The sequence below is a fragment of the Macrosteles quadrilineatus genome, unplaced genomic scaffold, assembly GCF_028750875.1.
Source record: "Macrosteles quadrilineatus isolate MER2022 unplaced genomic scaffold, UCM_ALF_1.0 Scaffold_8__2_contigs__length_117827958, whole genome shotgun sequence".
NCBI classification, from domain to species: Eukaryota; Metazoa; Arthropoda; class Insecta; order Hemiptera; family Cicadellidae; genus Macrosteles; species Macrosteles quadrilineatus.
In genome coordinates, this window is record NW_026542601.1 from 38,658,950 (window position 1) to 38,686,562 (window position 27,613).

At 35.1% G+C, this 27,613-nt stretch overlaps 1 protein-coding gene across 5 annotated transcripts in view; it reads right to left on the bottom strand.

The window, feature by feature from the left end:
* Nucleotides 1-27,613, bottom strand: part of LOC128999490 (regulatory-associated protein of mTOR-like) — a 50,407-nt gene that overhangs the window by 11,637 nt on the left and 11,157 nt on the right. The window contains exons 9-27 of one of the 5 annotated variants that reach the window (XM_054426049.1): nt 26,588-26,716; nt 25,949-26,140; nt 25,670-25,744; nt 24,369-24,559; nt 23,763-23,829; nt 19,385-19,528; nt 18,703-18,811; nt 17,518-17,688; nt 16,734-16,882; nt 16,044-16,118; nt 14,150-14,238; nt 13,291-13,393; nt 11,839-11,999; nt 9,943-10,021; nt 9,346-9,437; nt 5,981-6,147; nt 5,105-5,191; nt 4,324-4,494; nt 1,706-1,868 (exon numbers count right to left, since the gene is read on the bottom strand). In XM_054426049.1, the coding sequence (XP_054282024.1) occupies nt 1,706-1,868; nt 4,324-4,494; nt 5,105-5,191; nt 5,981-6,147; nt 9,346-9,437; nt 9,943-10,021; nt 11,839-11,999; nt 13,291-13,393; nt 14,150-14,238; nt 16,044-16,118; nt 16,734-16,882; nt 17,518-17,688; nt 18,703-18,811; nt 19,385-19,528; nt 23,763-23,829; nt 24,369-24,559; nt 25,670-25,744; nt 25,949-26,140; nt 26,588-26,716 (2,414 nt within the window). Of the gene's footprint in view, nt 1-1,705; nt 1,869-4,323; nt 4,495-5,104; nt 5,192-5,980; nt 6,148-9,345; nt 9,438-9,942; nt 10,022-11,838; nt 12,000-13,290; nt 13,394-14,149; nt 14,239-16,043; nt 16,119-16,733; nt 16,883-17,517; nt 17,701-18,702; nt 18,812-19,384; nt 19,529-23,762; nt 23,830-24,368; nt 24,560-25,669; nt 25,745-25,948; nt 26,141-26,587; nt 26,717-27,613 lie in introns of all 5 variants that reach the window. The other 4 variants (XM_054426048.1, XM_054426047.1, XM_054426046.1 and 1 more) reach the window with 4 other exon arrangements.

The following is a 27,613-nucleotide window of genomic DNA, read 5'->3' on the forward strand; positions in this document are numbered from 1 at the left end:
CTAGAGAGAGAGAGAGAGAGATAAAGATGGTGACGCATAGCAACAACAAGAACAAAACAAAACAATGGATTGAAGTTATGTCAACGTCAGTTTTGAATGTTTTTACTTTGAAGTGAATTTGTAACTTAAAATAAAATTGATTTTGTTAGTGGAAGTTTAATAGAAAGTAAAATAAACATATTCTGTTTGTGATTTTAATTGTGCAATTTTCAATCTGGTGGCAGAAACATGACAACTACAGTTTGAATTGTAACTTAACCTTGAAAATGTAAGTTTATAAAGAAAGGCCAGATAGGCTATACCAGGCTACAGTGAAATGTGTTTTAATTTTAAATTAAGTGTTTAATGTGGGATTTTATTTCGAGATAATAGGCCTACTATGTTTTTATTTGATATTTTCAGTTTGTCAAAGACGAGGCATTTGATCATTTTTATAAATGTACTGAGTGAAGAGGATAGCCCTAGTACCCATAACCTTCAAACTTCAGACAGATGAAGTGCTTATCCAAGTGATTACCTATTTTAAAATACCTCATTGATGTTTTTAACTTGTGATACAATATGTAGTTTGATATAAGTTTTCTGTTAAATAAATAAATTTGTTTCTTATTTGAATTGAAATTATTCTTAAAGTTAGGTACCTTATTAAGTTAGTTAGTTAGGTTGATTATCATGTTAGTGAGGAGGAATTAAAGGCAAGAAAAAATAAAACACACAATAACAAGTGATGTGTAGGCCTAAATAATTTAATGCTGCAGCCATCAAGTAGTCTAGGCCAAATTTTTTATTAGGCCTAAGGTAGGAGGTACTAATAATTAGTAACCATATAACTTAGAAAATTTGGTATAAGTACTTGAACTACCTATTTAGGCCTAGGCAGGGTTTAGGCTAGGATGAAATTTGTTTCAGCAAAATGCTGCAAACTCTCTGCAAAGACAATTAACTAAGTTAGGCCTAACTGTAGAAAAAATATTATTCAATAACTTAAGCATTTAAAACAAAAAATTCCAGTAGGCTAATATTACATTTGTTTGAACATTACGTCTTTCAATTTTATTTGTAGAAAATTTGCCATAGGCCTAGCCTGCAAAACAATGTAAACTTAGCATTTTTAAGTTGTGAATAGCAAGATGCTAAAAATACTACCGCAGCATAAACCCTGGGCCTTGGCCTACTTAACGCGCAACTACTCGACTCGACTCGATACTCGAGTTTTTACTCAAATACTCGACTCGACTCGAATTGAAAAATCACTACTCGCCCACCCCTAAATAAAATAACACAAAAGACTGATATTTTCTCTTGATGTAGGACTTCTTTAGAGATTAGGTTGAAGAGGAAAACAAATTGCTCTTTAACCCTCTCTGAAATCCTAAGTCAGGACAAAATATCAATGTTTCGTTTGTGTTCTTTTATTGAGTATCTTTTAACCCGTGGAATCTTATTTTCTAAGGTAAGCTAGCTGAACTCTTGTCCTTTTTCAAAAAAATCCTTATTATGTCGTCTATATACTCCCCCTGAAGAAGTGCTTCACATCGAAAAAAAATTTAGTGTTAAGTTTTTTGTATATATCTTACCCCCTGGACAAGCTAGTTTTAAACATTCGTCAATCAGCAACTTAGCTCTCCTTTAAATTATGAATAGACGTGAGTGAGCGGATTGAAACGCCTAAACATGGAGCCGAACATATTAGTTTTTGCTTTACCTTCCAGTGAGCAAAGTACAGCCGCCATCTCCGCGCAGGTTAACACAGGTGATATTCTGCGTGTGTTCTCTGTAAGTCATCACTTTGGCCTCATTCGCAGACAGACGTCTGTCAAACAGACGCACAGCTCCGTCAGAGTATCCTGCAGCCAACAGTGAACCACCTGCAAACACCAATAGTTCAAAACATTGGTGGTCCTTGGAAGGTGCTAACAAACCTGTGACCAAGGTTTCAAAACAAAATGTACTTTTTCAAACAGAATATCAGATTTATAAGATCACTTCATCCCTGGGTTGTGAGAAGACGGTCCACAAACACTTATACAAAGACACACAAACAAAACATTTTTAAAAGTTGGCCAGATTATATTACTTATAGTTATGTAATGGTTGGCTCTACTGACTATTGTCATTTTAGTTTATTATCATGATGTTTCTGAAGAAGCAATCCGCCGAGACCATAAGAAGAAGCGTCTGCTGACACAAGAGTTGGTAAGCGAGGGTCGTAAAATGCTAGTTGGGGTGCTGAGGTCAGAAGTTTTTTTATACTTTCAAACGCATGCTGTTGTTGTTCTCCCCAAAACCATTCATTTTTCTCTTTAAGTAGATCATGGATTGGTTTTAGTATTTCTGATCGATTTGGTTACAAGTTATAATAGGCGCAAGCTGGCAGATGGTGAGTCAAACGCAAATAGACTGTAAGAAATCAAGTTTCATAGTAGTACGAAGATCATAAGGATCGCCAATGACTTAAGCCTGTGTCTATATGTATGGATAAAATCTTACTACGTAAACTGTAAATTTTGCAGCCCCCTACAGACTAATGGATTTTGTGTACAGCTTTTTTGTTTGTTTTCTTTAAACACTTTTCTTTTAGCTGGAACCCATTTACAACCAATTATTAGGGATGGACGAGTCCCGTAATTTCCGAAATTTTTCGGGAAAAAAATATTCCCGATTATCGGGACGGGATTACATTTGATTCGGGAATTTTTCGGGACGGGATTTGGTCCGATCGTCGGCGATTTTGGCGCTTCGCGAGTCAGTGCCGATGACGCCGCTATTGCGAGCGATAGGTCCGCGAACGCTGGAGACGAAGTCATTTCAACGATTGCGCCGTGACCACGGAGTCATAACAACGATCGTGCTGTGACCACGAGTCATAACAACGATCGCGCCGTGACTACGAGTCATACCGACGATCGCGCCGTGACTGCGGGTCCTACTGACGATCGTGCCGTGATTGCGGAGTCATACTGACGATCATGCCGTGATGGCGAGTCATACCGACGATCATGCCGTGATGGCGAGTCATACCAACGATCACAACGTGACCGTGGAGTCCTACCGACGATCGCGCCGTGACCGCGGAGTCATGCCGACGATCGCGCTGTGACCGCGGAGTCATGCTGACGATCGTGCCGTGATCGCGAGTCATCCTGACAATCATGCCGTGACCGCGAGTCATACCGACGATCACCCCGTGACCGCGGAGTCATACCGACGATCACGACGTGACCGTGGTGTCCTACCGACTATCGTGCGGAGTCAAGCTGACGATCGTGCCATGATCGCGAGTCATACCGACGATCATGCCGTGACCGCGAGTCATACCGACGATCACCCCGTGACCGCGGAGTCATACCGACGATCATGACGTGACCGCAGAGTACTACCGACGATCGCGCCGTGACCGTGGGGTCATGCCGACAATCGTGCCGTGACCGCGAGTCATACCGACGATCCTCCCGTGACCGTGAGTCATAACGACGATCACCCCGTGACCGCGGTCATTTTGATGGTCGTACAGTAACCGCCAGTTATTTCGACCGCGAGTCACAAGTTTCTATAGGTACCTGTAAATTGTTACCCACTTTTTGGTTTTTTTATAGATCAGTGCCACAAACGGTAAAAATTGATTTCGTATGTCTTTTTTGGTAACTGCAATACTCAAGACTTTCTTTTTATGCACAGAAAAAAATCCCGTCCTGTTCCGTCCCGAAAATCGAGAAGGAAATAAAAATCCCGTCCTGTCCCGTCCCGAACTAAAAATTCAATCCCGTCCATCACTACCAATTATATTTATAAACCTCTCCTAATTGGCCATACATCATGACTCTAAATAGGGGCTGGGGGCAGACATTTCTACTTTGAGTTGGGTCAACAATTTTGGTCCTTTAGTCTCGGATCAATATGGGGTTGCTTTGGAAAGTATTGATTTTTTTAAATAATAATAACACTACAATCCTTTGTAGATAATATTGTAAACGTCTATAGCACTGTAAAATAATGAAAATGTTCTGTAACATCGTTTGCAGTCTCAGACAAATCAGAGTCACAGTAAAATCATTAACGTCTTCCGTGGTCAGAGAAAAATCAAAACATCTAATCAAAGTCTTTGGTAATCTCAGCAAAATCGTGAACCTCTTCTGTGATCAAATCATCATCAACTCCCACTATAGTAGGAAAACCTGTATCAAAACACGGGACAAGGAATAGTCAACTTTCAATCCAAATCTTTGCAAAGGTCTTTTAGCGATCGAGAAAACAAAAGCTTGGCTAACCCTACATGAAATTTGGTCCGATAACTATTTCAGGCCTGAACCAACCCTGACTCACCAGAGTGGTCGTAGTCGAGACACGTGATGGGAGAGTCACTGCCGCTGGCCAAGTCACACACCTTGAGTTCCTTGTCAGCGTCCCACACTCTGATGACCCTCCAGTCAGCCACTATGAGTTGTTGTAACGCCTGGTCCCACGTCATCACCATCCCACTGCCTCCACTGCCTACTACAGTAACAATATAAGACACTCCGCATAAGCATGTAGGTATTCAGTTTATTGCAAAACGTCTTGTAAGTCAACAGTATAAGTGTAAATATATTATTGCAAGTGTTATTAGACGTAATATATTTCTGTATTTTTCAGGTAATTAATAACACGTACGATGCTAATCAAGAAGTTATTTATTTGCATGTAACCAACATGTATAATCAACAAGAGTAAGACATAAAAAATTTCAATGTTTGCATCTTACTTTTAATAAATGAGAACTTTTTAAAATTAGGAATCTATGGTATTGATACCAAAGTATCGAGAAAAGTTTTTTTTTTTGCCTAGAACCAGTATTAGTACCGACTTTGAAAGTGGTGCACATCACTTTGCTAAATTTAACTGATTGAATCTTTACCAATCACTCTGTACTCATAAAATTAATTTATTATACCTGGTGAAACTTAAAACATGATTGATAAAAAACTCCCATTAACTTAAATAGCTTGAGTAGTATCTTTTAAACTATAGAATGTTTTTCAATTACAGTAGAATCCCTCATATCCGACCATGACGGAAGGGCCAAAAGTTACGGATATTCAGAAAGTTCAAGTTGAACTCTACGAACCTGAGGAATGTGTAGATCTTGAGGGGCTCTGACTCTCAGGCAGTGCTTGCCAAGCAGTAACTAACTGTGGCTCCCTGGTACCTGCTGCTAACATAACAAAATTAAATCACAATATTGAACTGTAAAAATAGTGGCCAACATTAAGGTAACCAAACAACAGTATCAGACAGAAAAAATAGTTAAACACTATTCTTTACTTTGGAAGATTAGGTACCACCTACTCTTACTATTAAAATTATTAAAAATTAAAATATTTGATTGTTTAAATGGAGACTTAGCTGTTGATCATCTGGCTTTAAAAGAATTAATCTTGCTAAAGAAACAGTCGGTCTGGGTCAGTAACTGCTACAATTCAATCTATGCTCCACTACGTTATTATATATTCTGTGACATACTTAAAAAAAAAACACTATACGGTTGAGGTTGTTATTGACAAATGAGGTTAGGATCTCTGAAGTGTGTAATATTCTAGTAGGCTAGCCCTCAACAGAGAATAATTTCAAAATAACCTGTTTTTATGCGATGAGACTACTCCAGTTTTAATTCACATTTCTTTTAAATCTACTCTGAAGAAGTTCTGTATAAGAACAAAATATTGGTGTTAAGTTTTTTTTCTTGTCTTTTATATCATCTATTAGCCCATGGACTCTAATTTTCTCAGGAAAGCTAGTTGAAATCTACCCCTCTTCAAAATTTGTTTGTGAAGAGAGAAGACATAAGAGTTCAGCTAGCTTACTTGAGAAAATCAGAGTCCGGGGTTTAACAGTCAGGTACACAATAAAGAACACAAGACATAACACTGATATTTCCTCCTAATGTAGAGCTTCTTCAGAAAGTCGATTTTAAGAGAAATGTCCACAAATGTAGACAACTCACCAGTGCCGTTGTAATTGTTCCACACCCGCACAGTGCCATCTTCAGAACCAGTGACTAGGAGGCAGCAAGTGTCGTGAGCATTCACAAAGTTAACAGAAGTGATCTTGACATTGGCAGAGCCTATCTTCCAGTAGCACAATTTGGTGTTGGCCTGGTAGTCCCACACACTGAAATAGGGTGACGTAAACATCAAGTACATCAAAAGCTGAAATGATTAATGATTTGTTATGGTCTAGAAGTTGCCAATAAATATTGGAAATGGTTATAATACCAAGACTCAAGTTCCGGTTCAAGTTTTGCCAAATCAGCTGATTTTAACAAGCCTTGCCGAGCCCATCCTACAAGCTCGAGAGATCAAAAGTTAAGTCAGAAAAAGGTGATCAAACTGAGCTTTTACTTGTCTTCAAAGATGGCACAGTTGAAAAATTCACGTTTTGACTGCAATTTTCGAGGATTGCAATAAGGTTCCTGTGATCACGGGAGGCAAAGATCATGTCTGGCATATGTTCACAATTTAGCCGTGGTTGCAGGAGACGATGATAATGTTTCTGTTACTGCAGGAAATATTCAGGTTTATGCTGCGGTGGACTATGATATTTCTGCAGGGTTAAACAGAATTTTTCTGTGATTGCAGGAGACAGTGATGACATTCACAGGGGCGCGAAATTGATAAGTTTCTGCGTATTACTACGAACACATTGTCATTGTGACATTGGGATGGAGGCACATTGCACCAAATTTGTGATTACAGTCTAACCTTGATATAACGAACCTCGATATAACGAATTCCTTGATATAACGAATTTTTTTTATTCCCCTAGAACCCTCCATAAGACACAATGTATATTTTACCTCTACATAACGAACGAACCATAACAACGACCTTAATTTAACGAATTTTTCGTGATTTCGGCTAAAATAAGACACCTCAATATAACGAATTTATCATTGTCAGAACCTCTACATTGCGAATTTAACCTCTGCATAGCAAATTGTCTACATCTTTCCCTCGATATAACAAATCCCCCACCCCAGTATTGTTTTTGGAAAATCTGTTTCTTTATCAAATGAAATGGAAAGGTCACGTCATCGCTTGCGCTAACATTCGTCTCTACTCCGTTTTACATCTTTGTCTGCTGTCGCTGCGCGCGCTATGCTGCAACTGAGAACTGATTTCATTCTCTGAAGACTGATGACAACGTAATGTTTAGTAAGCTGTGATTGGGCGATATGGGATCACTATGGTGAATTGTACAATTTTTGGATAAAGAGAAACCTAAGAAAGAATATAAAAACAAAACCAAAGAGAAAGAATAGCAACATCGTTATTTTAACATTCCTTTTACGAGTGTTTTTATTATCCTTAAGTTGGCTATGATTATACACTTTTATAATGACTTATCTAATAATTTATTGTTTTCAATACGATTTGTTTCAACTAGCAACATCAATGCTATAGTTAATGATTATTATTGACATTCCTCTGTTGTGATAAATCAGTACTGTACTGTAAGTAGCCTGTAGTACTGCTTACAAAACTTTCTACCGTTTTGTTTTGATCTTTACATGGTTTATGACTACGCAATACAGTGTTTGGCTAGGTTTTAGGAGGGTTAGAACAAGCTGTGATTTTAAACTTACAGCTTTTAACCTGTACCAAGGTCAATGTCATTGTCATTATTGCGCAATATTCAAGATCCCTCCCCTTTATTATGCCGGATAATTTAGGTTCTACTGTACAGTGTAAACACTGTACTGTAAAGTATTGTAGCCTATGCTACTTTAATTGTATTTTAATGAGGTCAAATCCCGACCTATATTGACCGACGCTGGTTCTGAACCTCGACTTAGCGAAATTCCTGCAAACCTAACCTCTATATAACGAACCTCGTTTTAACGAAATCCTTGATATAACGAATATTCAGTTTGGTCCCTTCAGATTCGTTATACTGAGGTTGGACTGTACTAAATTTCATACTGCTTGTGTATTTAATACATGAAAACATTAAATTGAATTTTAAAAGATTTGTGACAAATATAATCCATTTTGATGGCATGCGATCAAATTCATCATACAGTCTAACCTTGATATAACGAACCTCGATATAACGAATTCCTTGATATAACGAATTTTTTTTAATCCCCTAGAACTCTCCATAAGACACAATGTATATTTTACCTCTACATAACGAACAAACCATAACAACCACCTTGATTTAACAAATTTTTCGTGATTTCGGCTAAAATAAGACACCTCAATATAACGAATTTATCATTGTCAGAACCTCTACATTGCGAATTTAACCTCTGCATAACAAATTGTCTACGTCTTTCCCTCGATATAACAAATCCCCCACCCCAGTATTGTTTTTGGAAAATCTGTTTCTTTATCAAATGAAATGGAAAGGTCACGTCATCGCTTGCGCTAACATTCGTCTCTACTCCATTTTACATCTTTGTCTGCTGTCGCTGCGCGCGCTATGCTGCAACTGAGAACTGATTTCATTCTCTGAAGACTGATGACAACGTAATGTTTAGTAAGCTGTGATTGGGCGATATGGGATCACTATGGTGAATTGTACAATTTTTGGATAAAGAGAAACCTAAGAAAGAATATAAAAACAAAACCAAAGAGAAAGAATAGCAACATCGTTATTTTAACATTTCTTTTACGAGTTTTTTTATTATCCTAAAGTTGGCTATGATTATACAATTTTATAATGACTTATCTAATAATTTATTGTTTTCAATACGATTTGTTTCAACTAGCAACACCAATGCTGATTATTATTGACATTCCTCTGTTGTGATAAATCAGTACCGTACTGTAAGTAGCCTACCGGCCTATCGCGAGCAGTAGCTTACAAAGCTTTCTACTGTTTGTTTTGTTCTTTACATGGTTTATGACTACACAATATAGTGTTTGGCTAGGTTTTAGGAGGGTTAGAACAAGCTGTGATTTTAAACTGACAATTTTTAACCTGTACCAAGGTCAATGCCATTGTCATGATTGCGCAATATTCAAGATCCCTCCCCTTTATTATGCCAGATAATTTAGGTTCTACTGTACAATGTAAACACTGTACTGTAAAGTATTGTAGCCTATGCTACTTTAATTGTACTGTATTTTAATGAGGTCAAATCCCGACCTATATTGACCGACGCTGGTTCTGAACCTCGACTTAGCGGAAATTCCTGCAAACCTAACCTCTATACAACGAACCTCGTTTTAACGAAATCCTTGATATAACGAATATTCAGTTCGGTCCCTTCAGATTCGTTATACTGAGGTTGGACTGTATAAAAAAAACCCAGCTCGACCAGGCTTTATTCACATGGCTATTGTATTTTCTTTATCTCACTACCTGATAGTATCTTTGCCGGCAGCCGCTACATGGGTGAGGTACGGATGGAAGTGAAGGACAGTAGCTGCGTGTTGCGTCCTCACACTGAACACCTGCAAACATTGTGAATTTAAACTCTGATGTTAACTCTGCATCTTGCCCTTTCTCTATCTAAAAATAATGTAGAATAAACTAATTAAATAGGACGAGGCTGAATCGATATACTATTCTATCATTGAATGAAAAGTTGGAATTGAATGGCTATTTAGTTCAAAGAGATCTTCAGCAATAGCTAAGACCATCAAAATCAAATTAAATCATCAAATTGGTCTGTTGTTTTTTATTTAATTGCTGTTATCTTCTGCTATATACAGATTTATTTCTTAAAATTACTTTAAAAAGCACCTTTCCCTTACAACCTATTAAATTTAAAGAAAGGGAAAATAGTACACTTATAGCGAGAAAAAATAAAAAAACCATTCACCATAAGCTTTTATCAAATTATAAAATGTAAACACTGTATTTTCCCATTCAGTATCCAACTATTATATTTAAAAAGTACAAAGCCCAAAATACATATTTTTTTACAGCCCTTGTTTGCAACCCTTGATGTTTTACCTGATGGTCGATTCTTCCTCGATTTAGCCTGATACACTCTACACGCGCAGTGTTTCTCAGTTTTGTGTTTTCTAGGTACCTGAAAAGATATAATAAAAAACTAACTCAAACAATCCCATATCACAACAATCTTGAAAAAAATTTCTTATTATTGGTCGGTGTTCTATATTTTAGTCTTTAACTACAGCAGAAAGTCAAATGAGCGTATCCTTAATATTTTGGGTACTTCAAAAGAATATTGGGAATTAAACTGCATTATTTAGCCACTGAGCTGTAGATAATGGAAATGTTTAAACATACGTGTGTAAGTTAATACACTGAACAAATATTCGCTTAAAATGAAATTCAGCTGATTTTCAACCTAAAACAAAAATATAATACATATAACAGTAAACAAGTTCTCGGAATGAATTTCTGTAGACATTTAGCGCGATTGCCAGCGGGAAATTCGCCTTGCAGTAGTTGGTACGACTCCTGGGGAGAGCATTTTGGTACTGTGGGTACAGCTGAATGATATATTCAGCTAATGATAATATTCCTTCAACAGCAGTCAATGATGTAAATATTAGTGATGTGTCAAAACTAAATCTCAAAACCATCAAAACTTTGGAAAAGTTTCGGTTTCAAAATTCAATCACTGTGTTTCGAGATTCAAAAGTTTCGAAATTGAAGATTTTGGCAGTTTTATTTTTTAAACTGCTGACATTTTTTGTGTCATTATTATTGTTAATAACACTGTTTCCACACAAGCTCGTAGCAATAGAGCAAACATATCACCATCAACAGTAATGAAACAAGTAAATTATATTCTGAACTTCAAAAGGCATCTTCAATAAATACTATAACTCGAACGACGTACAATTCAGTTTCATATCAATTTTCATAATACAGGGAATTATTGACTACTAAAATGTTCTAATTAATCTAATAAATGTTAATGTTGTTGTTAGGGGTTTAATTTATTTTAATGTTGGTTGTTTATAAAAAAAAATGTTCTATTCAAGTTTAAGATTATCAGACAAATATTTATGTTATGTCAGTGTCAGGTGTAGATCTCTTTCAGTTTTGATTGCATACTTAACATTTTATTATTACCTACATTTTTTGTCACCTTGACCTATGTAACCAGCTAAGTAAAAAAGTTTCGCGTTAAGGTTTTGAGATTCGAGATTCGATTTTTAAAAGTTTCGGTTTCGGTTTTGAGATTTGAAATTTCTGGTTTTGACCATCACTAGTAAATATTGAGCAAGTACAATTTTATCAATTGTTAATTTGCGATTTTCACACCCAACTTGTCATACTTGCTCAATGTTTATGTCATTGACTGCTGTTGAAGGACGTCCACTAAGAGGGTCATCGTCAATGCTTTCACGGCCTTTACGAAACCGTTTGTGCCACTCCTAAACTTGACTTTTCTTCTTCGCCTCCTTCTCCATAGGCTTGAATTAACAACTCAAGAGAATCACTAGATGGTTTTTTTTTTAGTAAAACACAGAACTTAATGTTTGCACGCTGTTCGTGAAATGCCATTTTTCAATGCAGGTACATGACCAACAGGAACCGACAATGTAGATTTGCAGGTACAGAAAAAGCGCATTTCAATACTGAACTACGGCTCGTCAGCTATACCCCCACTACTGATATGCCCTTCCCAGGAGTCGTACCAACTAGGCCTACTGCAAGTCAAATTTCCAACTGGCGATTGTGCTAAATTTCTACAGAAATTCATTCCAGGAATTTTTTTACTGAAGTAGTACAATGAACAGCCCAAAATAAAAAAAAATCACAATCACAATCTAAATACCTCACAAAACAAAACTGGCTCTATCAAAATTATTGTGTTTTGAATTTGAAACAGAATCTTTAAAAGCTACACAATCATAGAAGATAAAATACCTGTATTCCCGTTGGTAAAACCTGGGGCTTTCAAAGTCTTCTTGGTCGATGCCATTGGCCATCGTTGGCTGGGCAAAGTATTTACAACACCATTCCGTGAACTGAGTCGTAACCAGAGGTCGTAAACTACCTGTATTCTCCTCACTACAGTCTTCTGTGATCTGGAACATTGATAATGCTTAGTTCGTAACTGTTGGATAATATTGTTTGTAAAACTGTAATTTTACAAGACAAATTAATTATCTGAAACATTTACAAGGTTTAGGTTGTAACTGTTCCTATTGTTTGTAAATAGCTGTAATTTTACATGACTAATTGGAATTCTACTTTGAGCAAGATTTAGATGATGTAGAAATGGAGTGATGGTGATGGAGGAAAGAAGACCTAGGCAAAGATCATGGATGAGATGTGGAGAGGAGAGGAATGATGGCACATAATGAAGACAATTCACTGTTGAAAAATAGAAAAGATGGAGATTAAGTCGAGTAAGATGCGTGGAACTATAAAGAACCAGAACGGAAGCAGATATGTGCTTATAAGAAATAAAACCATATTCAAAACATTCTGATAACAAAATCTGAAGAATATGAATCTAATGTAAAGATAGGGAAAGAATCAATAGTTTCATTTTTTTGTGAGTACTATGAGGTTTGTCTAACACCAGAGACGAGAGACGATTCACAATGGCATCTTTTATTGTCTTAGGACTTTGAAGTATTTATGTGCAATCGTGCATGGCCCCATAGCTAAAACCTTATGAAATTAGCTATGAAACAAGGCATGGTGGTTGTATAGCACTAGCAGTTAGGATTTGGGCACATGTTTGGTGAGTTTTCGGATCAGGAGGATGATCCTCTTGAAGATGTTACCAATTAAATTACCCTACCCAGCTTAAATTGGGATCAAGAGTAAAACCAAGCACTAATCAGTGACACATTTTTTGACACTTGTTCAAGCAATAGCGTCAGATAATAGATGAGCTCCTGTGTCTTAACTTGGAAATGTTTCAACATGTTTTACCAAACCACTCGCTAGCAGCCGCAAATAAGAGCTCGGATCCTTCCTTTGCTGCTTTCTGACTTCTTCCACTAGTAATGAGTGTGGTTAAATCATCGCCTACGTCATCCTATATAGAAGATGTAAAAAGGCGACATGAAATGAAGTACCTTAAGTTTCAAAAAAAGTTGTGTGCAAATATTTTGTATCAAAACTTATGGAATAAGATGTTATAAGAAGATGACGAAGTACCTGTACATTTACATGTAAACTCTGTACGTTATGTGCCAATAAACATGATTATGATAGTAATACAACTCCATGACAAAAAAGAAGAATTCCAGGACTGAGGGTCACATTTGTCGACTTCTCTAAACTACTTTAAAAATTCCTGGTTTTCCAGGACACCTGGAAACTCTAAAATATCCTTTTTTTTGTTTTAGTATTGTTACTTACAGTGTTTGGCATGTTTTTCCGAGCTCTAGGAAGATGTCGGTGTCCACCCGTAAGGCGATTGAGATCATTGGCTGAACCCAGTTGATTGGGAGGAGGGGACTCCCTGGAAAAATAAAAAAATATCATAACCAAACTGCCAAGTGAAATTCAAATGTACAAGTAACAAAGTGGATATAGTGTTCACTAAGGAATCAACAAGTCATTTAAATCCTGAGAAAATTAAAACTACTAGACCTGGTCTTCCTTGATTATTGGGCTTCCGATAACGGTTAAGAAACTGGAACTGGTTGTTCTTAGTTCTTGGTCATTGGGCTTCTGATATTGATAAAAAACTGGACCTTATCTTTGATTATTGGACTTCCTTTGATATTGGTTAAACAACTTGATCTGGTTGTCCTTGATCATTGGGCTTCTAAAAATGTTTTTTTTTTTTACTGGACATGGTTGTCCTTGATCATTAGGCTTCTGATAATGGTTAACAAAACTTGATCTGGTTGTTCTTCATTGGGCTTCCGATATTGGATTTAAAAAAAAACTAGACCTGGGTTTCTTGATCATTGGGCTCCCAATTGGTTTTGACTTATCTTATTTAGTCACAAAACCATCATCTGAATTATTCTATGTTCATCCTTCACTCGTTTTCTCTATGCATGCTTGTCTCTGCATCTTAGTTAATTTTAACCTAATGAAATAATTACAATTTTAATCATAGTTGTATGTTCAAAGAAAGATTGTATCCGTGTAAACTAAGTCTTAAACTTGTATGTATGCAAATATGTGACTTATTATCAAACAATAGAGGGATATAGAAAAATTGTTTATGATAATGAGAATGGCAATATATAAACACTATACTCACCCCAGATAGGACCTGTTGGAAGGGGAGGGGGGAAGAGACATTGAAGTGTTTAGTCTTGTTTCTGTTAACTCTTTTGTCAAGTCTTTAACCTAGAAAAAAACATAGAATTAAGTGAAAACATTGAAAAATGTAGTTGAAATATATATATCCCAATATAGTAACAATTTAAATACATGATTGTCTACACTCCCATAAAGGTTTTTGCCCCATCACGGTGTTTGGTTGTGTTGATAGCCTAATGGTCAGCATTTCGGACATCAGTATGAGAGAAAAACGGGTTCAACATACAAAAAACACTGAGGGGTTTGCCCTAGTTCCCTTTAACGGCAGTATTAATGATTCTTTTATATGAAAATAATGTATGAGTAATACACAGTTACGTTTAAAACCATACAAACTTAGAAATAAACAAAATCAGAACTAGGCTTTACTGTAGGTTTATATAATCCAGGTGGATTATGATTATTAGTTTCGTGCTACCCAAATTTTATTTTTATTTTGATAGTTTATCAAACTGTTGTACAAAAGTTTCCCAAATCTATTACTATTTTTTCCTACAACTGGTTTGTGCTTTTGAGATCTCCAATAAATTCTACACTACGACTGAGTTTGAAACATGATGGTAGTTTACTCAAAGTTTAATCTCTTTTTTGGTCAAAATTAAAATGCTGACAAAGATTGTTTTACAACAAATCTAGCATTTGTTAGGAAATATAAAGCAAATAAACACCATAAAAAAAAATCACAGTCCAGCGTGCTATACAGAAATTGCGAGACAAAACTGAATAAATTAAAAGAATAACAACATTAATAATAAAATAATAAAACATCTAACAAAAACGGATTAAGAACGCTCAAACTACAGCCCAATTAGGAAGTTGGTGCTCAATGAATGTCAGTTTTTAAAAGCCTCAGATATTACACAATGGATTAACTTGGTTATACATACAGTATTATTTCCAATTATGAATCGTCTACATATGACAAAAATAGGTACCAATGTAAATCATATGGAACATACACAAACTAAGGAAATTACCGAGAATTATATGTGTTAAAGTTTTATTTCATTACTAAAACAAGGAAATAAATACAAATTTGGATACAAAATTTCCATCGTCCATTACTATATTTGAAAATATTTTGAATTGTATAATAAAGAGGGGGGATAGCAGCTAGCTTCTTTGAAAAAGTGTGTATATTTCTTCAAGCAAGGTAAGCTAACTTCCATCTATATATTAATAGGAAAGCATGTTTCTTTGAAACCTTTTTTCTCAGCTCGTGTGCAACGTTGGGAAAATATACAAACACTGTCAGAAAGATATTTTCTTGTAGGTGGGCAGAATCCCTTTAAAAATTCAAATAGGCTCGAAAATAAGAACAACAAATCAATTTAAAATTTTAAAAAATTAACATGGGATTTATGGGTGATGAAATGACAACAAAATATAAACAGAATCAAAACAAATGGAAGAAATTCCAATCACATATTTTATTTACTGCTTGGGGTGAAAATAGAGAAGTCTGTACACTACATATTTTTGGTTGAGTTTTCAACCATTTGACAACCTCTAGTTCTCTTTATTTTACAATTGGTGATCCTGGCCTAGAGCTAGCATTTTAAAGTATGTTTTTTTTATTATTTTTGAAGGACTTGAGAGATTTGTTAAGTTTGAAAATATTAGGCTACTCTGGGCAACAACAATAATTGTCAATTAATAAATATGTCTAGATTCATAAACAAAAACTCAAAACCAATAAAAATAAACAGATAATCTAAAAAACACTAAATTGTGCAAAATAAAGTCTTAACAACATCTACAGCTGTTTATCACAAAAAAATTATTAGTAAGAGACGTAAAAGTAGGCGACACACATAAATGACAATTCTTACGCTCAGTAAATGGCCTGTAGATCCAGCCCAAGCCTCCTCCTTATGGTGAAGGCCATGTGGAGGCCAAGCACAGACCTTACAACACACAATATCTTAGAGGCCCGCCTCTTAAGATGGTCCAAAAAAATGTGACAAATTGAGCAAAATATTCAAACATTCTTGCCAATAAGACTGGTGAATCAAAATATTTCAATGTTTTTAAGGTACCTAGTCTGTCTAAGTCCTATAAAATAGTACGTACAGGATGACTATTTTCGAGTTATATGACCCACTCTCAAATCCAACATCAAATTGAAGATAACATAACTTGTGATAATATAAAAATATAAAATGTGTGTATGATGACAGACATTTTTCGGACATTATAGAATGTCTTCAATGTGATGTTGGATTTCCAGAAGATTCCAATGAGCGATTTAGATGTCTACGGCTTTGATTCTTGAATAAAAATGCATTGGTTTCAAGGCAAGATGACATTTTCATTATGCTACATTACCAAGAAATGACAGCCAAACCTAGAGCTATCACAGTTTCTTCATTACACCTCATTTGATTCATCCTAACTTCAATGCGCAAAAATGTAATATTGACACTGAACGAATCATTGGACTTCACAAACCAACTCAAAACCACCTGTCTACACAATCACAGAATTTACAAATAACAAACCAAACCTAACTTTAGACAAACCTGGTCACGGATGTAGTCAGTGATTGTTCTCGACAACTGAGATACCCCTGGGAAGGGGTCAGAATCCAATGCTGTTAAAGCTTGCCACATCTTCATGTAGACACTGCCGAATGATAGCTGTGGCAGGTTGTTCATAAGACTGCAGCCGCCTGGTGAATAAAAGGAAGTGTTCATATAAACAGCAAAATATGTTAATTTTATTGAATTTTAGCCTCCTGATTGTCAAGTACTTTATTGACACACTAGATTTTACACAGGGACCAGCACAGAGGGAGTTGACATTGTCAATATTTTATGACTTTTTAGACTTAACCTCCATCAGTAGTCCAAATTGTGTCAAATTTCATTTACTTAAAGCTTACATGTTTCGTTGCAATGCAACGTCTTCGGAGCTTGCAACAAAATATGTAAGCTTTAAGTAATTGAAGTTAGACACAATTTGGACTACATCCTCTACAAAAAGTGTGAATTTATAGTTAATATTTTAAGACAACTTAGAAATGTGAATAATAAATAAATAGTAATAAATCTAAAATAGAACCTTGAGGAACACCGCTTGTCAATTTACTGTTTACTGTTTTACTGATTGCTTTAACTAGTTTCGTTCTATGATATATGCTTAAGCTGATAATAAAATAATTTTATGGAAAATTCTGAAAATGAAAAACATTTTTTTTTAGTTAGATATTTAATTTACACAATAATTTCCACACAATCTACTAACTGACCTATATTAGCACAATTTAACTTCTAGATCAAGGTTATTTTAGCTTGGTCCACCTACTTAGAGAGCTGATAGAGGAACTAGACGAGACTCGTTTCAGCCGCTCTTGAGCCGAGTATCCGTGGCCACTGGAGTCGCTGTGGTCGCTCGCGTACAGACTGTTGCTGATCGTCCTGATCCTTTCTCGGGATACGTTGCGCTTCAACGAGGACGTCGGTGACAACATAGCGTCTGACAGAACATCTAGTTGTAGCACACACATCGGTCAAACACAGTGGAGTTTGGTGTGGCAAACCAAAGTGTCTAGTAATAAGTTAAAATACCCGGTATGTTGTTTAAAACTACCATAGAAGTATTGCAAGGGGCAGAGGAATTAAGATTGGGACAAAGGTAATACTGGCCTTTGCATTAAGTGTATAAGCCTTGATATATCTAGCAAAAATGTTGATTGAATTTACTGATTGTGTGGGACTAGGAATAAATTAACAGAACACTATTGGAAATAAAAATGAAAAGAACCTGAACTTATGAGCAGAACTTTGATGGAGACAACAGCAAAAATTTAAGATGCAGAAAATAGGTGATTTTTCAAATTAAAAAAATTAAAATCTAGGAGTACACACAAAGTAATTCGGTAGAACTAGAAGTTACTAACAGAATAATAGCACTAATTCAACGCTTTTTTCACATTCTTGGAAAATATGAATCTACAAAACAATTATTAGCCCAGTACAGCTTTATAGTTGGGAAACCTATACGATGAACTCTAGGAGTTAAAAAATATTTAGAAAACAAGGTTATTGAAAGATCCTTGGTCCAACTTTCAAAAAGATGATTTTGAAGGATTAAACATTATCATTAAATCCACCACCCAATACAAAGATCTGAATATATCGTGGGACTAGTGGGAGAGATTGAACGACAGAGGTTACGTTTGACTGGACACATAGCAATTTAAAATTTAAATTAAGATAAAACTGATATTTTAATATGTTTGGATTATTTCCTGCAATAATGGTATGATTAAAAAATGTTTTGACTCTTTTATTTACCAACCAAAAAGTATACGAGTATTAGCCAATGATTCCACATAGATTTCAGGAAAAAACAGTGTATTACTATTATCAACACTTTTTGAAATGATTTTATTTTAAAGACACTTAGTTAAGTAAAGTAATTAAACACTAAACCCCAACACTTATTAATATGTTCAGAGTAATTAACCAGTTTAGATTTAGTACTAACCGGTAGCCTTATCTACTTGTGAGCTATCCCTCCTCAACTCATGCAGAGCGACTGAGAGAAAGGAGTTTTCAAAAACCAACACCATCCACTGCAATGCAACCACCAGCTCCTGAAAATGTATTTCACGATGTAGTTGAAAAAAACGCGATATCTTTGACTATTTATATAACTAGACATTCCATCCCCATGTAAAAGTGATCCCCAGTTTTTTTATCATAATCGTCATAGTAGATATGAGCCGCCAACAGATTGCACTGATCTTAATTACTGATTTCTGTTGAATACAAGAACTTTTCAACTAAGTCAAACCTGTGAAACGACTTATTGTGAGCTATAGCAACTGTTTTGACCCATCAACTATGTCAGCAACAAAATATAAGGTACAACATGGAATTTTAGACACTATCGCATTCTGTGACTGGCTCACACAAACTAGGTACTTTTTATAAAAAATAGACAACAGCTAGTCCATGGGATGTCTACTTCAGTATCTAATAGTCAATGCCAATATTTAAGTGCACGTTATTATTCTAATGTTTGTCAAAGTAAATTTACATTCTGGTTATGATTGAGGTCTTACCATTAGACCTACAGTAATTTAGCGTATTCCTTATGGGAAATTCGCTAAAAAACAACATAGACTAGTACAAACTTGACTACAGTAAAACACTGTCCAACTCACCTTTCTAACCAGGGGACACATATCATGGGACACGGTGTTGATCAACATCATAGCCACACTCTGGTCAATGTTGTTGGCGTGCTCGCTACGTTCGGTTACCGAGCTGATGAATGTTCCGAGGGCGTAAACCGCAGCCGCTCTCACCTGTACAGGAGAAGGTATTTATAATATGCAGTTACGACAATAATTTTAGTCATTTAGTAGGCATTCTTTAACAATTTGTCGTCATTAACATGAAAACGTAGCATTGTTAGGAACACCATACTGAAGATAAAATACGTGAGTTGTATGTAATTAAGATCTTCAACGGGCTCCTGTAACGGCCAAGTGAACTTTTAAAAAAACTTTTAAATACTTGCTATTAGGTAATGGTAATACATTTAAATTGCTAAACAACTAGTTTCAGCTCAACATCGAGCAATCATCAAGCGGTACTTTCAGTAATCATCAAGGACGTTTTCTTTCTTCATATGGAAAGCTTCATATTTAAAATATGTAAAAACTAACATTTAAAGACAACACACATACACCTAATCAACACATTTACAGTTCCTAATTAGTTTTGATGACAGATGACCCTAACCGTGTTAAGTACAGACTTCCGCTGGGTTATATTCATATTCATATTATTCATATTCTTTATTCATATTTTTAGCGTTGTCTGTTATCATAATAGCACCATCATAGCACAGCCTAAAAAACTCCTTGCAGTATTTTGTATACACAGTTACGTCAAAACAAAAAACTTATCTATACTTATTTAATACGCAAGCAGGTTTTTTGTGACAATTACTTCTCCGAAACTACTGAACCGATTGACATGTTTTTGGTGTCATTGGAAAGAGGGTAACGTGAAGTTGTGCAGGAAACTTTCTTTTTAGGGAAATAATGTGATATTGAGGCCCTGGAGCCCTTTAAAGTTTCGTATTTCTCCATAAGGATAACATGGGAGATAATTTTTATTTACAGAAACATATGTTTGCTACTTGAAAATGGTCAAAGTCTACTACATAATAATGGCTGTGTATTATGACTCTTAATGTATACCTACTTGTGTAAATTACAATATATTAATGAGTAAACTTAAATATTATGAATTTTCTGATATGGCTCTGTCTTGGATGCATTCATATTTGACTAACAGACATCAAAGAACAATAATCGTAAAAAATGGTAAAAAATGTATTTCACAGTGGCTTAACACTAAATGTGGGGTTCCGCAAGGGTCAATACTAGGCCCCTTGCTATTTTTAATATTTATTAATGACTTACCTCGAAATGTATCGTCTAACCTTATCTTATATGCTGATGACACTACAGCAATAGTTAAATCAAATAATTTGCAAAATCTTAAACAAGAAATCAGTCTTTCTATTCTTAATTTATCTAATTGGTTTACAGCCAACGGGCTAAAACTTAATAATTCTAAAACACAGGTGATGTTATTTCAAACAATTCAGAATAGACAAAACTCCACTGTTGAATTATCTTATGATAATAATATTATATCCTTTACTGAAAATGCAAAATTTTTGGGTTTAGATATCGATAAGAATTTAACATGGAAAACACACATAAAAATGGTAGTTGGTAAATTAAATACGGCTTGCTTTCAAATGTATGTTTTGAGAAATGTAATAGATTTAAAAACTAAACTCACAGTGTACTATGCAATGTTCTTTTCTGTCTTGCAATACGGGATTGAATTATGGGGAGCAACTTCTTATTCTAAAGCAGTTTTCAAAATTCAGAAGAAATTTATAAGGATTTTATCATTTATGCCTAAAAGAACCTCATGCAGAGCTTTATTTGCTAAATATGAGATATTAACTTTGCCTTCACTTTATATATTTAAAATGATGGTGAATTTTAAAATTAATTATCAAATGTACAATGATAAACAAATCAGTCATCCATATCTTACACGCTCAAAAAATTTTCAATATCCAAGACATCGCCTTTGTTTATATGAAAGATCTCCTTATTATATGGGATTAAGGCTTTACAACAGTCTACCCACTAATTTTAAAGAAATTAACAGTATTTCAAAATTTAAAAATGATTTCAAACGATACCTTTTACAGAAAAATTATTATAATATTTCTGATTATTTAAATGATAAGTAAATATATTTTAGTTTAAGCTATGTGGATTTTAGTTTTGTTATGTAACTTAGTGTTTAAGATCTCTGACAATATCACCTGTTTCACCAGCTAACGCTGGATCTGTGAAATGTTTTGTGATAATAAAGTAATATTTCATTTCATTATTTCATTTCATTTCATTTCATTTCATTTCATTTCATTTCTACTACATTTCAATCAAGGATTGTGTACCTTAAAGAAGGGATGGTCAAGTCTCGAAATTTCGGGAAATTTTCGGGAAATTTTAAATCTCGTTACACGAGACGAGATTTCTTTTTGGCCGAGATTTTTATCGAGACAAGAATAAAAAAAAAAAAAAAAATTAAAAACGCCTGCAGAAAGTCAATGCAATACCCGCAATACAGGAGCGTGTTGTAGTTGCGTTTCCTTTGCGAAGGCGTTCTTATTTAATTAATTCTTTAAATGTAAATATTACTTTAATTATTTTAATAATATTACTTTAATAACATTTGAGAAGTTTTGTTAAGTGTAAGCAGTGTGAGGAATGTTTTATTACTGTACTATACAAAGTCAAAACAAGTAACTATTTTATAAATATTAATATTGCTTTTATTTTATGATTTATTTTATTTTAGGATAAGTTGAACTCTATCCTAACTGATATCACTATGTTTTCTAATCGTAGGCATTTTTAATAAGTTAGGCGTGATTAATAAAAAAATGTTATGCTGATGTTTTTTAATAAAAGATTGTAAATATTCTTGCCTATTATCATTATTTTTGTATTTAAACAGTCATCTAACAATGTTACAAAATCAGGTAAAAATTTTGAACGTGCATTTCCTGTTGTGTATGAGAAGGGAAATCCCGTCTCGATCTCGTCTCGAAATTTTATGAGAAATAAAAAATCTCGTCTCGTCTCGTCTCAAACTAAAAATCCAATCTCGTCCATCCCTATAAAGTTTACCCATAATGGATCTTAATACTTTATTTTAATGCTGGGAATAGTAAAATTTAGTGGAGAACAAGTTACCATGATTCAGAAAACTTTACTATAATAATTTATGTATTTAAATCACAAATCTTTGACATTATTAATTCATTTGAAACTAAACAGCTGATCGACAAATCAAACAAATCATCTACTTCATGTGAATAATGTTATTACACATAGTTTTTTTAACCATTCTTTTTTACTTGTGGGTGTATTTTGAGTTTGCAGTTATGAAAGCACCAAGCCAAGTAACTTTTATCTAATTTTCTTTATAAACTAACAGTATTATTGAATTACTACATGAACTTGACAAGTCAGGTAATTAATTGTCAGTATACCAAGGGGAAGAAGAGTGGGTCCTTAAAAACAGACGAAGGCGGAGACACCCATCTAGAAAATCCAACTGAGTTTTTAAATATAGAGGTCAGTGGATTGCAAAGAAACAGATTAGACTAATAAAAGGGGGCAGTGGTTTTATTGATGAGGAATATTAATATATCAAAAAGGGCCTTATTAATGGCACAAGGCTTCATGTGATCAGAATCAATGGTTAACAACTTAATAGAATGTAAAGTCTTAACTGGAACAAGTGAGTGGGGACATATTTTGATTTCGAGGATAAAAATTTACCCGTCTGAAACAAACTTACCTTTCAAAATGGAAAGATGCTAATTTCCGTTACCTTTGGCATTTGCAGCGCTGTTCTTACCCAGACCAATTGAGTCATGAGCAACTATATTATATGTTGTTTTAAGTAAGGCTACATCTTTTAATAGGATACGCATATTCGTTACGGAAAACTCTGACCAGGGTAATCTTCCTGAAGGTAACTTTAAGGCTAAAATCATAGTATTCATGGAAGTGATTTTGTGATAAAAATATGGTTTTTTTAGTGTTTATTTTTAAAAGTGTATTTTCTTCAAGCAGCATTTTTATGACCCTCAAAATATGCTACATAGGCCTATTGGTTTGATATGATAAAATGTTTTGTTAAATGTGTTTTAAAAATCTTTAAAAAATAACTACGCTATAACCTTGCTCGCTGCCTATAACATACTTGAACCTGAACACTTATTAATTTACTAAATATAATACACATACAGCTAGAAAATGGCTGAACTGCTTCCCTTCCAAGGCTTCATTATTACTGCATTTAATTTACGAGGTCGAGTCAATATATATTACGTTTTCTAAATTCATATGCCGTTTTGCGGGGCATTGAACCGCACAGGTTCACTAGTAGAATATTAATATTATATACAAATGAGATTATTTTTACCTCCGGTACAGGATCGTTGAGAAGAACATAAAGTTTCTCGTGGGCCACATCTCTCACTCCGCACCATCTAGAAAATTAGAACATTCCTCAATAACTAAATAAATCATTATTAATTTTAAATTGCATAAAGGCTCCATACTTAAGTGTTACAACTTAAACTTATTGCCACAGTATAGGCAATATACTTTTGGTTGTTAATTTATAACCAGTTTGCTTTAAAGTTTTTAAGTTGGCTTTTATTTCAGGAACATGAACATAGAGTTTAAATCATGTAGGCTACACTAGTTACTCCTCTAGATTTTGATTAATGCTTTATCATTCATTCTAGAAACAAATTTGCGAACATAGCAATGGGTGAACCAATACAGTCTCAAGATCTGTGCTGAAAAATATCAGTGAAGACGACACGAAGATGTGAACCCACGTTATATTTTAATGATTTTAAGTCTGTGCTATCAACTGGGCCACCAAATCACCAACTATTCTTTTAAAAGAAATGTCAAAAAATGCCAATGGTGTGGAAAAAACAGACACTTAGCTCAACTGAAGTCAAATGACCCATAGTAAATTTGTTAGATACAGTGTTCAAACAGCAGTATCGCTCACCTAGCTTGGTCGTAGTTGTCCCAGAGACGCGCCAGACACAGTGCAAGCCACTGGCGCATCCTTGCGTCCGAGTCCTGTAGGTGTTCCAGACAGATTGACACCAGGTTGTTGGCACGTGCCACGTCCTGGCCCGCCGGGTGTTTGTGTACAATGCTGGCCAACACTAACACTGACATCACCCGGTCATCGCTCTGAAACATCAGCTTTGGTTAGGATGGGTTAGTTAGGTTGGGTTGGATTAGATTAGACAGGCTAGGTTAGGATAGGATGGTTTAGGTAGATAACGTTAGATGATGGGTTAGGTAAGTTGAATTTGGGAGGTTGGGTTAGGTAGGATGGTTTAGGAAGACTAGATTAGATAGTTAGTTCAAGATTAGATGAGTTAGTTTACATAGGTTAGATTAGATAGATTGGGTTAGGTAGGCTAGGTTAGACAGGTTGGGTTAGGTAGGTAGACTGTATTATCTCACACAGTACAAATGCACAATACAATACAATACACCGAGATTACCTCTTAGACTGGCGCCTAAGTCTACTAGACTCCCAAACAAACAATATTTAGGCGCACGCCTAACTGATCCCGAGCTCACAAACCCGCTTTCTAGGCAGCAGCTTAAATACCGGAAATATCCGGTTCTTAGTCGCGGACCTTGCGCTAGTACCGAGCTCCCAAACCGCCTCTTAGTGAGCTGCTGCACATATATAATATTATTGTTGTACATCTTAAATATCTAACTTGTTTGACACTATTCATGTAAATATGTATTTACAGAGATATGAATAAAAATTTTTGGTTTTGATTTGATTTGATTAGGCTAGTTTAGATGGGTTGGTTTTGTTTATATTGAGTTGATAGGTTGAGTTGGCTAGATAAGTTAGGTAGGTTGAGCTAATTGCGCTAGATTAGGTTATGTACAATGTCCTAAAAGAGTTATTTGGAGGGTGACACATGTTTCTTTTGTCTATTTTTTTTTTTAAGCCAACTAAGTGGATATGCTTCATTACACTTGTATACTTCACTGTCACTCATGATACTAGCTGAATACAATCATTGGCACAAAAACAAACTGTTATATTCCATTGAACTTCTCCAGCTAGAATGGTCTTGCTAACAAAAACTGAATCACTCATCTTCCTTTCTTTGACGATTCATGGTCTTTGTTAGGTTTAAGAACCAAGATTTGTCTGCTTAACAGCAATATGACTCCGATGTAATATTACGGTTAAAATTACTTTTGATGTTTTAAAGTAATGTTTTTCTATGGACTAATAAAGTGAAAATGTAAAATATGATACTTTACCCGTACTGAAGTGTCTTGGAGGATAGACAAGAAATACTTGTGTCCATTATCTCGTACAAGGTCCACTTGACATGTCTGTCAACAAAAAAATTCAAATTTTAATCAAGACTACCAACTACATAAAAAATAAATGAATCTAACACTCCAACTTCCCTGATACATCTGTTCATCTGATCCCTCAAGATACTAATTATTTTCTACTGTGACTTCAAACAAACTTTATAATCCTATGAATCTATAAAATAGGCTACAACAAAATTAACAGCATTAAAGACTCACGATGTCGACAGCCAATATCTTTGCCCAGATGAACACTAAGAGAGGCCTCAGTTCCTTAGCACCTTGCAGTAGTTTAAGGACATAAGGGAATATCCCCACAGACAATGCGAGGTTGACTGCCCACGGGCCGAGGTCTAGGAACTTGCCTAGCAACTCCAGCGCTCTCAGACGATGGACCTGACTGAGCAGTACCTGCAAACATACATCAGAGCAGTTAGAAAGACATCTCAAATTATTATGATACTTAGAATGCATTGAATGAAGCAACGGAAGAAGAAAAGATTGACAGATGGAAAGACGCTTTGACTATGAATAAAACTAGATGTTCAAACTGTAGCCAGTTTTAGAATAATAATTAGCGTAGTTGAGTTAAGCTAACAAGAGTGACTTCAGAAATGTTAAGGCAGATTTTTGAAGGAAGATAGAGTAGTCTCTTCTCCAACCTCGTTGTGTATGTTTTTTTCTAATTAGCCAGAAAACATTCACTGCTATTTTGTTATTTGTTTTTAATCATTTGAATGTTTAACAATTTGTTTTATGATATAGCTGATCCCGAGATAGGAAATGCAAGACAAGTGCTTTTTCTTCCAAAAACATTATAAGAATCAAGAGTGATAATATTGAGAAAACTTTACAAACCTGTAAAACAATAGGTAGTTGTTCAGGTGGACTTCGATGCTCTGACCCATGCTGAAGCCAAACTTGGAAGGCTGTCAATTGCTCTTCAAAGAAAGGTGAATGGGTGAAACTTTCCTCATTCGCCAAAACCTGATTACATAAAAATAAAAAACATATTTATCAGTCCTAAAATAAAATATGGATATTGTAATTAGCCTAAAAATTTTGTGGTTAAAACCACCACATTTATTTGTAAATATCACATTTCATTTACATTTAAAAGTTAACTTACGTGAAAAAGGTAATATCTACTAGACACGGTACTGTAGGGAAAATTAAAAGGAGAATTTCTTCAGTCTCTTTGAGTCGGAAACCCTTTCACAATGGTGTTTGTTTTGGGATTGATTACCGATGAGACACGCTAGTGTGTTATGGTAAGTTAACAGGTGTTAGTGTGTTAATGGGGAGCGAACTGGTCTAGTGGTAGAGCTCAGGGCTTTGGAATACGGGTCCTGGGTTCAAATCCCGCCAATCACCTATGGATTTTATCTATGCCACGACCCTCGAGGACTAGCCTGAAGTAATTTGTATAACAGTTCCGAGCTAGAACCTAGCGTCCTAGGATGTGAAGGTGGGACAAAAATACCCCCGCCGCAGCAAACCTGCCGTCTAAGCGAATTTCCATTTGGCTGAATTGATTTTCAATTGATCTATTTAAATAACATTTGGTTTAACGAGTACCTAGGTTTGCTGCTACAAGGAAACTAATAAAGTGTGTGTTTTAAGTAAAATAATTATTGCTTAGTATAAAATGAATATATTTGCCAAGTTTGATCAAAAGATATCCATAAACAAGCAAACTACAACATTTTACAATATTCTCCATAAGAATAACATGGAAATTTTAAATTTAAATTTTTTTTAGTTTTCTCCGTAACCAATAACCGTACAAAAACACTTTGATATACTGAGTTGTTTGTTTTTTAAGCTCTTTAAGAAAGTTTAGAGAAAAATTGGAAAATTTTGTGTTTTGAGGGTCAAAAGTGA